At 33.6% G+C, this 14646-nt stretch overlaps 1 protein-coding gene and 1 long non-coding RNA gene across 2 annotated transcripts; both read left to right on the top strand.

The window, feature by feature from the left end:
- The first annotated feature begins 1 nt into the window (after position 1).
- LOC115883575 lies at positions 2-442 on the top strand. Its single transcript, XR_004050406.1, has 2 exons — positions 2-55; positions 316-442. It is a non-coding gene; the product is annotated as an uncharacterized LOC115883575 (long non-coding RNA).
- A 4121-nt stretch (positions 443-4563) lies between these two features.
- Positions 4564-8790, top strand: LOC115883576 (gamma-aminobutyric acid receptor subunit beta-like; the record flags this gene model as incomplete). The annotated part of the gene is given in 4 exon segments (XM_030901935.1): positions 4564-4719; positions 6187-6352; positions 6501-6693; positions 8085-8790. Coding segments are annotated over 4 exon segments (711 nt in total). The 3' UTR covers positions 8343-8790.
- Between the last annotated feature and the right edge of the window lie 5856 nt (positions 8791-14646).

Below are 14646 nucleotides of genomic sequence, written 5' to 3'. Positions count from 1 at the left end.
CGCTGCTACCATTCATTTTTAAATCTACACCTTAATCTTAATTATCATAATTTAGGTAAATATCGTTTACTTGTATATATTTGTCACCTTCTGACATCTTGGTGTTTATTTTGACGCTTAAAATCTATTGACAGTATTTATTAAGGTTATTTCGTTTCTATGTTAACAATCTGTAATAATGAAACACAATTTGACGTCAGTTTTAATTGTTTTGAAAGCAGAGTTGTAAATATAGATGCTCTGGGAATTCAGTTGACGATAACATTTGCTAATTTAATCCAATATACTCCATAATTAATCATAAAATTTTTGCAGGCAAATAAGTAATTGAAATCCGGAAATTCTATTTCAATAAAGTATCGGGAACAAGAAGGCATAATTAGTATAAAATAAATATACATATGTTGATTATCATTAATTATGAATAAATATTGTAATACAATATCATCAGATTTTATTTAACTATTAAAATATTGGAAATTATTTTTGTTATATTTTTAGAATCGAAGTCTAAAAATAAAAACTTGAATTTCAAATTATAGCAACTCGGTTGAAATACATTATTGTAAACATACGGGGAATTTCCTTAAATTCATTTAGAAAACGGAAGAGATTATATTCTAATGACTGACGTATTTTGGAACCAAGACAGTTTCCCAGTCTGGTTTCTCAGATTTAATAGTAAAGAGATTTTCGCGGATCTAAAAATGAATACCTTAACCACTCGGTTTATTTTACAGGAAAAAAATAATGAAGTGGAAGCTAAACACCTTTAAAATATTTATAGAATGTATAAAGATTGTGAGGGCGGGGGTTAATCACTGCCTTAAAGATCTATTGTGTTTCCCTTTCTTGAGTTATGTTATAACTCGTCATACAGTCTATAATCCATCATACTTGAGCATTTTCCTGTTTTAGAGGGGACAGGGTATTTCCCATCCTCTTTTGACAACAGATGCTCCTTGGCTAAGGTTTGGCCCAACGTGCCCTTTACAGTCGAGGAGCTTCTCTCCGGCTGAGGTACCCGTGAGGTAGGGGCTGGAGAATCTGTCTCCATTTTATTCACCTCTTTAACTGATACCGGTGTTGCACCGAATCTATAATAGAGGATATATCCGATCCCTCTTTATCTATTGCTTCCTTGGATTTGAGATCAATTCCTATTGTGAGAACCTGACTATGAGTCGCTGACTATGACTCCTCTTCCCTCGAGTTGATAATTTACTAACTCGATGTTCTTTCATTGGAGTTCTGAGCCTAGACAAGGCTCAGCAGGTAGGTGATGTCTTTTCATTCTCTTCCGATTTTTGAGATACACAATCTATGAGGAACATGCCCACCCGAAAGTGTATCCCCGCAAAACGTAACTCACATGTTGTGTGTTAAATATTTATAAATAGTTTTTACAGTTAAACAGCTCCGATACGGTTTCGATTTTTAAATCATCGGTAATCTGGGCACACCAATGATTTTGATTTTGTTATTATTATTCAAATATTTAGTGTTGATTATCTATATAAGTTTTCCGATCGTGCCTAACACAAACCAAACCAAACCAAACCAAAATTGACAATATTTTTTAAATATAAAAAATATAGTAAAATGTAGAATGTTTAGTAGGGGAGTTAGTCACCGCGACCTTACAGATCTATTGTGTGTTCCCCTTTCTTGAGTTATAACGAGTTATAACTCATCATACAGTCTCAAGACTTTAACAAATTAATTATAAATATAGTAACTGTAAACAGGTAAATACGGAACAATAGTTTAGTAGATAATAGAGAGACATGGCAATGATATGCGGTATTATCGGAGGCGTTATTTTAGCAACTATGACAGTTAAAGTGTCATAATAAGCGTTTGTGCGCTATTAACGTTACCGCATGCCGGTATTTAGGTGGAGAAGATGCCGTGCGGTAATTTGACAGTTTCGGAACGTTATTTTATCAGTTGAGATACTGTATTTTTTATAAAAATTGAGATAACTCTTTATTGGGTTAAATTATACTCTTTTTTAGACACACTTTCTTTTAAAGACTAGAATGTAGAACGTTTAGGAGGGGAATTAATCACCGCGACCTTATAGATCTCTATTGTGTGTTCTTCTTTCTTGAGTTATAACAAGTTATAACTCATCATACAGTCTCAGTGCTTTAACAAAAGCCAGTATCTGAGACGGCTCCACAGAGGCCAGCTCGCCATCCTCGACATCAGCCGTACCAAAGTTCATGGCACGAATGGTCGTCGTCTCGGCGCCGTCAGTGATAAGGTGTTCTGGTGTTTCCCCATTTTCCCAACAGAATCTGCATTCGCCGTTGTTTCTCAGCTTTAATCTACTGAGGTGTTGGTTGAGGAGGCAGTGTCCTGTTAGAAACCCCGTGACAATCCGAAGATTGTTTTTATTTAAATCAAGGAAAACCTTTGATTTTTCTCGGTCGTAAGTTCTGAGGAACTTTTTCGAGTGTCTTAGACCGTTGGAGGACACCTATTCCAAGGTACGGATGAAGTCTTCCAGATTCTTCAGTTCCGCTTTCAGTTGGTACCCGTTTGGAAAACAGAACGGTTCTGGTCCAGTTAGTGGAGTGTTCCCTCCTTTCCTAGCTAGATCATTTGCTTTTTCATTGCCTTCTATACCTTGGTGCGCAGGCACCCAGAGAGGAGGACTTTATTTTCTTTGCCTAATTTGTTGAGCTTCTCTAGGCATTCTTTGACCAATTTCGAATTGATGGTTACTAAGTTGATCGCGTTAAGTGCTGCTTGACTATCGGATAAGATGGCACTTGGATTTTAGACACTTATTAAAACTCCTGATATATTTAATAGCTATTTTTTATAAAAATAAAGGAAAATTATGAATATAGATACTCTTTTGATTGACAAAATGAGAAAACTAGGTTAAGTCTAAATTTTTAAAAATGTTGGCATAATCGTCAAAATCAATCAACGCTATTTTGTGTTGCCATAACTCGAAGTTCGACAAACGCAAATGTCAAAATAATGTCAGCGCTAATAGCGAAATTGCGGCAGTATTGAACTTTGACATATCTCTCTAATAGCTCAGAGAGGTTGTCTTAATATGGTTTAGTAGAAAGTAATATTTTATGCACCATTTGATTATATTTTTGAATGTAATTTAATTCTGTTATGTTTATCATTTGATGTTGGAGTAAAATAAAACACTTTACTCCAAAATACTTTATATTGAACTCTGGACACAGGTTTTGCTAACCATATTAGCATGTAAAATGTAGAATTAGTGGGAGGGGGGTTAATCACCGCGATCTTACATTGTTGCGATCTATTGTGTCCCCCTTTCTTGAGATATAATTTATCCGAGTCCCAGGGCTTTAACAAGAGTAGTTCTCTATTTCCAATATCTGTCGCACCAAAGTTTATGGCGCGAATGGTTGTAGTCTCGGCGCGAGATATGAGGTAAACACCTCATGAGGGGAACACCAAAACTGGTGTTTCCCTATTTTCCCCACAGAATCCGCAGTCGCCGTTTTTTCTTAGCTTCAATCTACTGAGGTGTTCATTGAAGACAACAGTGTCCTGTTCCCCGTGACGATCCGTAGATTGTTTTTACTTATATCAAGGAAAATCTTTGATTTCTTTGGTCTTCTAATACGTTTCCGAGTGTCTTAGATCGTTGCAGGATTCCCATTCCAGGTTATGGATGGAATCTTCCAAATTCTCGAGTTCCGCTTTTAGTTGGTTTCCACTTGGGAAGCACAACGGTTCTGGTCCAGTTAGTGGAGTGTTTGCTTCTTTTCTAGCTATATCGTATACTTTCTATCCCTTCTATCCCTTGGTGAGCTGGCACCCAGAGTAGGAGGACTTGTGGTTGTTTTTCTTTGCCTAATTTGTTCAGCTTCTCTATGGATTTTTTGACTAACTTCGAATTGATTGAAACTGCGTTGATCGCTTTCAACGCTGCTTGACTATCCAAACAGATGGCTATTTCTTGTTTCCGATAGTTCCTATCTAACATAAATTGTATGCATCTTTCGATAGCGTAAATTTAAGAATATGTATCTACCGATGACAATGTGTAGTGGTGTTAGACCTAGAATGCCCCTTGCTGCTGTTGGAACCTGTCCAATGGCTGCTCAACCTGCTCATGGCTCCTGTGATACCAATGTATGCCAGCCTCTGGACTTTCCACAGGTTTAGCCTTGCCGTACGTTGCTCTAGTTTTGAGTACCAAGCAACTGCTCAATAAGTAATGAAACCATATTAGCATCATCAGCAGATGATTAATCAAATTATTACTTAAAAATTAAGCATATGCATCATAGACAATCGATTAGCAGCGATACCAAGTGTAGCAAAGGGACCCCAGCAGCACAAAAGACTTGTTCATAGTGTCTTTAAATTTATATATTTTGATACTAAAGAAAAATTTCTGTAGCTTAAAACATGTTGCGTTGAAGTTAAATGATTAATTCTAATATTTTAACCTCTACGAAATAATTCTTACGAAAATAATCAAAATAATAAATAAGAAATAATAAAAAAAATCAGTTGTATTTATTTAATGTTGACAATTTTTTTTTGTTACAGCCGGTAACTACAGTTCTCTCACGTTCAAATTTAAACTGCGCAGAGAAATTGGTTACTACATCATGGACTACTTCTTGCCATCCATATTTCTCGTAATTACATCCTGGGTTACGTTTTGGTTACAAGCCGATGCCAGCGCACCTAGAGCTGTTTTAGGTACTTTCAAATCATAATATGAATTATGTTATGCAGTGTCCGCAAACAATTTTCCATCATCGGGAGTTTTATTTAATAAGAGACGGTAAAATTAGGTAACTTTTTTTAACGCTGAAATTAGGTTTTCTGTTTTTTAACTGCAATAGCTGCTATTTTTAGTAAATGTTTTGAATATTCTGACAGTCATTATATCAATATATAAAAATTAATATATTATATCTATTGTCAACATATTGTCAATGTAAAAAATCATATTTTGCAAATAGATCAAGTGACGCTACTATCATGGTATCGTTAATTGAAGAAATTGGGATATCTAGGTATTGAAGTATGCAGATTCCCATACAAATGATTTCATAAGTCGGCAGTTTGGTTATGAATAGGTAGTGCTATTTGTGTTATGTGCTCTAACTTGCAGCGTTGATTGAAAAAATAAGATGGTATACTAAACTTTATTTTTATCCTATAGCCGAAACTAACGGCCTTATCTAATTTTACCTCTCTAATGGTGCGTTTAGACTTGAGCACGCACGAGCTGAGCGTGCGCGCACGGCATTCGTTCCCGCTCTCGGCTCCGTTCAAATTAAAAACTAATTTTTCGACGAATGAAGTGATCCATTTGTGCGCGAACAGCAAAGTTGTGTTGGCGAAAATAATGGACGACCGAGAAATGGTCGAGGCTGCAGTCATTGTTATGCACAGCTTAATTATTAAAAAGGAGAAAAATCGAAAACATCGTCGCTGGTGGCAAACCCAAATTTTTAGAAATCGACATAATTTACTGCAACAACTTAGTGTCTGAGGAGGGCTATGATCAGTTCAGAAACTTTACAAGAATGACCAGACCCGACTTTGAATATTTACAAAATTTAATAACACCAAAAATTACGAACAAAAGATTCAAATTTTAGAATAGCAATTTCATTAATATCGACATATTCAATATTAATTTTATTTACAAGATCTTGCCATGCGTTTTTATTATTTTTTAATAATACAAAGAATGAACATCCCATTAACATCCTATAATATAGGCATCCCATAATATAGGCAACTTTTCATATTCTTCAATTAATAATATCGAAGATTCATTGATCCACTCCATAATTTTAATAAAGACAACGAACAAAAATCACACACGCACCCACGAACGCAGACAAAACAAATTGCCGGTGTAAACTGAGCGTTTGCGCACACATAAAATTTCTTTGAGCACGGACCAAAAACCGACACCAGACGGCTCACGTTCGCGGCTGCTCGCGCACAGACAGATTCAGAGTGAGCGTGCGCGCACAGCCGTTTACACTTGAGCATTCGCGGAGGATCAGTGCGTGCGTGCTCAAGTCTAAACACACCATAATAATAATAAAAAAAAACATTTAGTTTTTGATAACTCACTTTTTTATGGACACTATATATCCAATACAATGTAGCATAGAAGTATCTTAAATGTAGGGTATATTTCAGGAACATCTACCATGCTGTCGTTTATAACACTTAACGGTGGCCTAACCAAGAACCTGCCAAAAGTGAGTTACATCAAAGCCAGCGAGATATGGTTCTTAGGCTGTTCCACATTTATATTTTGCTCGATGGCGGAGTTCGCTTTTGTCAACGTCATCTGGAGGAGAAGGTGAGTTAACTTTCTTTTACTTCGTTTGTATTACCATTTATTTATTATTACGTTTATTAAAATACATTATTTTATCATTACGTTTTTAAAATTTATTAGGTATTTTTTTCTATTTTAATTTAAATTGTTTTTTTTTTTTTTATTTTAGAAAACAAGTTGAATTGAAAAAAGCAAGCAGTAAGTACATATTAAGGGGCGCTGTAACGCCTAGTTTGAACAGAAAGCAACTGAGAAGATCCGAATCGTACAACAGCCTGTACAAAACCCGTTCCTGTTCCAGTCTCGATGAAAAAGATCACAATGTGAATCAGATCAGCCAGAATAACTATCTCACTGTACATGTAAGTATACATACAGACCGGACCACCGTAGTAGTAACATAGGCAGAACCGGACGAATTAATGCGAAGCAGGCGAAAAAAATACGATAAAATAAAAATAGGTAGATATGTGATAAGAATGTTTCATAATTTGTATTTATTCGTGTTTTAATAGCCAAAACGAATACATAGATTCTCGCGACAGTTTTCGTGTAAAATTTATTTTTAAGTAAAATAATGGATGTTTACGAAGTTCGTGAGAAAATTCAAACTGTAAAATGGTATTTCCAAAATAGGTCTTATCGGGATATACAAACAATTTTTCCACAAACTTTTGTAAACAGGCCAATTCCATCTTTACCTACTATATCAAGAGTTATTAATAATTTTGAACACATGGGTGCGCGTCTCCACAAAAACACAAAAAAGCCTGACGTGTTGATTAATGAAGAACAGAAGTTAAAGCAAGTGTTATTTGTGCTACCGCGGATCAAAATCCCACGTTTTCAAGTAATCAAATTCCTGAGGTGATTGCCCTGCCCCACAATGCCCGTATTGTTCAAGAATATTCGAACAATACTGTTCCCAACTGTTTAATTAGTGGACATGGAACTATTTTGTGGCCCGCTAGATCACCAGATATTTCTTCCAATGATTTATTTTGTGGGGTTATGTAAAATCAAAGTGTATGGTCATATAGCGCTAATAATCTGGATGAGCTTCAAGTAAAAATACGAGAGGCTTTCCAAACTATTAGCCCTAATATGTTAGCCAATGTCAAACGGGGATTTTACGACCGCCTAGGCTTCTATCTAGCACAAGAAGGTCTTTTTGAACACTTGTTATAATTTCTTTTTATTTATAGTAATATTTTTTTTTGGGGGGGTTTTGAGAATTTATTTATTTTTAGTTTTGGCTTGTAAATACACTCAAATAATAAATATTTAAGTATTTTTGTTTTAAATGTTACCTTAAGTGAAGGTAAACACTTAAAATGAAAATAATAAATACTCGGCACTCCTCGCGTCGTATTCCTAGTCTGTCACGACCGACCCGTCCAAGCACAACTGCAACTGCGTACTGCCTGACCCTAAGGCCTGACCAGCCGACTAGCCGGCAGTGAATCTCGTGTACAAACGCAAATCGGGTAAGCGTAAATTCGTCCGGCAACTTGCTATGTTCGCTAGTAGCCTGGTCTTCTCTGTATACTACAACCTGCACCTTCTTTCGGCGCATATTTTAAATTTTAGGTTTTTGCTACAGCAGCGCCATCTTAAGTCTTCCCATTTTTATGACCATTTTTAATGCACGAAGATATTTCTCCTCCATTCTTTACCTAACGTTTCTAACCTAACCTAACCTAACCAAATGTATATTAAGCTTTTTTATACTGAGCCACATTGTTTATTCCAGACATTTCCAACTGATATGCCGTCCATTCCTATTATTCAAACTCCACCCAACAGCCAGGACGAACTGATTAACATAGAAGACAACAACGTCACTAGTATCCCCGTTCCAGACAAGTCAACTAACGGGAAAAACGTTACTTGGACTACTATGTCCCCTCACGAGGTGGCGAACTGGATCGACAAAAAATCCAGAATAGCTTTTCCAGCAGCGTTTTTAATATTCAATTTGTTTTACTGGTCGTTTGTGTATGCCTTGTGAGAGAAATAAGTATGTAAATTTTAGATATTCTTGAATTATACTTGCTTATATTATATGTTGCCGACCTGGACACAGGAAATCCCATGTAAATTTTAAAAATGATGAATAAGTTTTCCCCACAGAAAAATGTATTTGAAACTTTTTATTGTTCATTTTGAATGATTTATACGAATTCGTTCTTGTCTTGAATGACATTCATATGAATTCGTCAAAACCAGGCAAATGCCAACGTGATGCCAACCTACCTTAAGTTGTCATCCTATAATTTTGTCAATGTCAAACTGTATTTTCTAAAGGTTAGGCTTTTGCCTGATTCGACCGGTTTTAAATTACACAAATACATTTCGGGAACACTAAGCGTAAGTAATGTACTTATATTCTTAAATATATTTTGTATTTAGGTCATTTATGACCCAAACAACTCATTTTGAGTGAAATTAAAAAAACTTTTTTTGCGCATCTTAATAGCCTACCATACCTATTGGTATGGTCAGCTAAAAAAATTATTATTAAATTAAAGTTATTAAGAGCGTCATTTTAGCCTCAACTAAAATACAAAAGTTTGTGCAACTGATTTCCGTAGCACTGACCACACTTTGAAGAACATGCAAAACCCAGTTTTCTACAAGAGAAATTTTTAGAACACTGACTCTCTTTGCAATTGCAATAAAATAATTTTAGTAGGTCAGGAGGCGCCACATCTTCTGTTGATTGAATAGGTGTCAGATTGCCTTTTTGATCTTTCTTCCAACGACCAAGGATCTAACTTGTTACCAATCCATTCTTGAATCTAAAAAATACAACTTATAAGATTTCCTATAATAGATATATCTTTACAGCTACCTGAAATAATTATGTCCTGAGTAAATGGAGTTTTGCAGATTTCTCAGTTGGAGGCAAATTAGCTAAATTAAAGGTGATCTTAAGAGATTCTCAGATGGTTCACATATGTTAAATATAGCTTGGGCTGTGATAGCTTTAAAAGATAATTTAATCCTGACTGAAACAAAAAAAATGTGCCTGTCGGTAGTGAAAAAAGATGAAGATCTTTGTCAATACCTCGACGTATTTTTAGAAAAAAATGCTAACAAAGATGACTTGTCTCAGTCAAGATTATTGAACTTTTAAAGCTATATCACTGCCCAAGCTATATTAAATATATTAACCATCTGAGATACACTCTATACGATAGGATTACGTCAAGTGAAGCCCTTAAGACTACTTTTAATTTAGCTAATTTGCCTCCAATTGAGAACTCTGCAATACCTCATTTACTCAGGACATACTTTCAGGTAACTGTAAAGATATATCTATTATAGGGAATTTTATAAGATGTATTTTTTAGATTGAAGAATGGATTGGTAACAAGTTTTAAATATATATTATATTATATTGGTAACAAAAATTTTAAGGATCTGAGTAACATACTTTACTAGACAATAATTAGAAATAGTAATCTCTCGATAGCTTAAAAATGTGTTATTAAATTGTTTGATTTTTATACGATTATTTATATGGAATCAAAGCTAATCTCTCGTGTATTAATGGAATTAGCTTATTTCATTTAATTAGAAATATAATTTTATTAGTTTACTTACTTTGCATGGTCTTAAAATACACTTACCGGCACGAGAAACGTTTGATAACCTTAAAATTTTGGTGTATTTTAAAGTTTTATACGGGGTGTCCCAGAAATAAGTACAAGTATTTTAACGGGTGGTAGATCTCGATAAAAAAAATCATATTTTCTCTTTATCATTTTTCAAATAAGTCCAAAGTAACGGAGTTATTTTACTTTGAAAATTTCCAATTAGGCGTGTTTCTGGGGTTGAACTATACTACCAGTTAAAATACTTGCATTTATTTCTGGGACACCCTGTATATTGTGTTCTAGTGGACCGATTTTGATGATTTTTTAAGCAATTTCTGGCTAATTATTCGACTTTTTAGTATCTCTTTCTATGTTAAAAATGAAAGTTTCCATTTCTCTATTATACGAAGGATCACAAAATGTTGTTATTTTGGTGAAGGTTTGAAACACCCTGTGGAATATGTTAAAAAAGCAAGGAATTTGAAATACATTTTATCATACATTCTTTGGTTCATCTCAATAGCTTTATTTTTTTTAGATATTTGCTTTTGAAGAAGACAACATTTTTTCGGGATTTTTACATTAAAACCATGCCTTTGCTGTTGATCACAATCAACAGACTTTATGAAATAGTGTTTATGATTTATGAAATGTCACTGCTATATTGAAAAATCATATTATTATTGTCTGTTGGCTGTCGGGCAGTTACTCTAGCAGAGATAGCATTAAGTCCAGAAGTAGTATCCGCTATAGCTATGCTTTAATATGGTAGAGATCAAAGTTATGAGAGGTGTATAGTACGTGAACGAACTAGTTCCAATGAACTATTCCGACCACGGTATGAAAGAAACCGGTTTCTCAAAGAACTAGTTCCTCAGGACCTATTCTGGGATCGAGACTGTGACCAATATATAATAATATCCAACGGCGATGGATCGGCCAGAACGATCGTAACCCGATGCTGGGCGGGAATGGGGAGTGCCAGTCGTATGTTATCGGATCCGGACCTAGAGGAACTAAATAAAAGACAAGTTTACGTACGGATCGGCCAGCGCGATCCTACACCGATGCTAGGCGGGAGTGGGGAGTACCAGCTCTATGTTATCGGATCCGGACCTAGAGGAACTAGAGGAACTAAGTAAAAGAATAGTTTACGTACGGATTGTACGATCCCGGATTGTAAGGACTGAGAGAAACTTGAATAACTAATTAGAAGACTAGTTCACGAGAATCTATTCAATGGGCAGATCCGAGATATAATAGAAAGCGACGACGATGGATTTGGCATTGTCTATTGTCACAGCCTTAGCCGGTGTAATTGTCGTAGATACCCAGAAAATTGTCGTAGATACTGTTTTTGATTTTTGTTTGTTCTTTAAATATTTGATGGGAATATTTCACTTTATGTTTCTAAAATTAAGAAATATCTTATAAAACGAAGTAGATATTCTGAATTTTTAGACAAAAACAAGACGCTTGAAGTGAGGAAAAATGCAATTTTTCGTAAAATTTTCGTATTATTTGCTCCAATTGATTTGTGATATACTTTTTTAAACAGAAACTCTGATTTGAGTTTCCTTATTATTTTTTTATCTTCAATAAAACTTATCTATATGTTTTTAACATACGCAATTACACTTTTCGTTATACACTGAACCAAAAGTCGACATAAATATAATGAAAAATTTCATTAATATAATTAATTAAATCATTAATTTTGAGCCGATGAACGATTTAATTGGCACAATAAAAAGTAATTCATTAACTCTATGAACTTTAAGTTCATTAAATCAATGAACAGTGTTCATTAATTTGAAGAACACATTCATTGCTACAATGAACAGATTTCATTAATATAATGTACCTAAATCCATATATTAATGAACCGTATCATTAATACAATGAAATAATTTCATAACCTATTTAGTTATACATTTAAAAGTCGACATTATTAGTAACTCTTGTTACACCGTATAATCGATGATGAAGATTGCTGTCATTGATAGTAATTTCCCAGCCAACTACCTGAAATAATTCTACTCTAAATATATTTCCATTTGAACAAGCCCTTAGCTACAAAGGTAACAAAATTACTAATAGTGCTGACTTACTTACGAGCACAGTAAATTTTTCCATTAGGGATTATTAATAAAAAACAAGTGCAATAAACTAATAATAATTTATTAAACTCGATATAGCATATACAAATTAAAATTCAAAAAAATCGAATCGACGAAGAGAATAGTAATGTTATTATTAATTTTAGGGTAAATTATAATAAAAAATTAATTTACCAGTCGATATCCTGAGGGATTTCTATAAAAAGACCATTTCTTCATTATATTAGCTGTATCCTTAGACTTGATAACGTCTAGACGAATTTGCAACCGGCTTTCCAAGTCGTATCAAGTGGGTCCGATGTGAAATTGTCGAATTTGAGGGTTTGAAGGCTTGAGACCTGACATCTTCTTCCGGTTCTAAAAGACGTATATCAAAATAATTAAAATGCCAAATATTAAAAGAACATTCGAATTTACCATAATCGGTTCCATGCCTCGACTTGTTACTATGTTTTTCTTCTTTTTGTTTTTTATCTTCTGAAACATATTTGGAAACCGCTGTTTTAATGAATACCCACACCAGAGATCTCACACAGCGGAATTTGATTTGACAACACAACACATTAACTTAACTACAATACGATAGGACTTTTATTTAAAATATTTAAAATATTGAAGAGAACATTTACCGCTCTAATGAAACTGCCTTACTGAATGACTTAACCACACATACGTTATTAAAGTGCCAAAGTAACCGATCAACATGGCGGACATTTAAGCCTTAATATTTTATTCATGATATTAATAACCGCGTACATTAATATAATGTAGTGTGTTCGTTGAATTAATAAAATTGTTCATTGTCACAATGTACAACTTATTAATCAATGATTTAGTACATTAATATAATGAATATGTGTTTATTAAAGTTTCAGCACTAAAATAAAGAACGCGTTCATTGGGACAATGAACGCATTCATTATATTAATGAAAATCTTACATTAATTTAATAACCAGATTTTCATTATATTGATGAAATTAGATTCATAGTATTAATAAATCGGACATCCATCTATGATTAACAAATCATTATATTAATGAAAAAAATCATTGTCCCAATGAAACAACAGTTAATAATCACTGTTCATTAATATTATGAACAATATTTTTTTCAGTGTATTTCGTACACTATAAAAATTATACAATCATACTGTGAATAGTTCTGACTGACAACGAAACCCATTAGAAAGCAACGGGGATGTTAATTGGAACTATTGTGAACTAAAGAGCTAGCTGAAGAAACTATTCCTCTAGAGGAACTAGAACTAAGGAAGTTCTAGTTCCTGTCAAGGAATTAGAATTCTAGAATTAGAAACCTCTAGTTCATATGCTTAGACGTCTAAGAACCTTAATATGAGAACTTCGAATCGAGATGATAGATTTATTATAAATGTATCGCTAAGAAACCATTTATAATGAATTGCACCTAAGGAACGTACATTTAAGTCATTTAAGTGTAAGACTATAAGGCTGTCAGAAGAATATTACACGAAGCAAATTTTATGTCAAGAAGGCCTGCTTCGGGACTATAACTTACTAAAAAATGTCTATACCTACGTGGCGGATTCATCTATCCAAAAAAATCCTTTATGGGCATTTCGCCACTGCACTGCAAGAAAAATCTACAAAATAAAATAGTTATTTTTTGTAAACACTTCTGCGTTAAATCTAAATGGACGCTGCTTGTCAGAAGTTATGTTTACAGTAATAAAAATTTGCCTAACAAAGAAAAAAATGCTTAACGTTTCGGAAAGTTTTCTCTTTCCGTCGTCGGAAGCAAAAAAATTTAAAGAATCAAGAAAAAAACTATTTAAAATATTTAAATTGAACTATTCGAGAACACTTTACTTTGTAAAACAGATACGTCTACAACATGTCTACAAGAAAGCGTTGACGTTCTGTTAAAATGACATTATATTAAGTTAAACTTCAAAATTAACAATTACTACCTGATAACAATTACTTAATAAGTTAAAACCAAAAAGCCCAAACTTTCTGTATTATTATTTTTAAATTTTACGTATGTTATGTTTATTTATGTTATGCTCTTTAAAATCAAAGAAGCGATTGCCATACATTACTAACATCTACAGATGCATGAGCAATACATTGCATGAGCAATTTTTATTAGATTGAATTAAAAAAGCCTCTTTTATTTTTCTTTTAGAGACTATCGCTTCTTTCATTATAATTTTGGCGTTATTAAAATTTATTCTGTAATAAACCAATAAAGACAGAACAACAAACAAAAAATGTAATATACCAAATAGAAGAATACGATAAATTTTACATTGGTGAAACATCTAGACCCTTAAATGTTAGAATTAAAGAACATAAAGATTATATTTAAGAAAGGGAGATTTTCACAAATCTAAGATTTGTCAGCATTCATGGGACACAGGGCACAGAATAAATTTTAATAACGCCAAAATTATAATGAAAGAAGCGATAGCCTCTAAAAGAAAAATAAAAGAGGCTTTTTTAATTCAATCTAATAAAAATAAATATATTGCTCGTGCATCTGTAGATGTTAGTAATGTATGGCAATCGCTTCTTTGATTTTAAAGAACATAACATAAGTAAACATAACATA

The sequence above is a fragment of the Sitophilus oryzae genome, unplaced genomic scaffold (genome assembly GCF_002938485.1).
Source record: "Sitophilus oryzae breed Bouriz unplaced genomic scaffold, Soryzae_2.0 scaffold_1948_pilon_pilon, whole genome shotgun sequence".
Lineage (NCBI taxonomy): Eukaryota > Metazoa > Arthropoda > Insecta > Coleoptera > Curculionidae > Sitophilus > Sitophilus oryzae.
The sequence above is the reverse complement of the archived record's forward strand: the minus strand, read 5'-3'. Positions and strand labels throughout refer to the sequence as shown.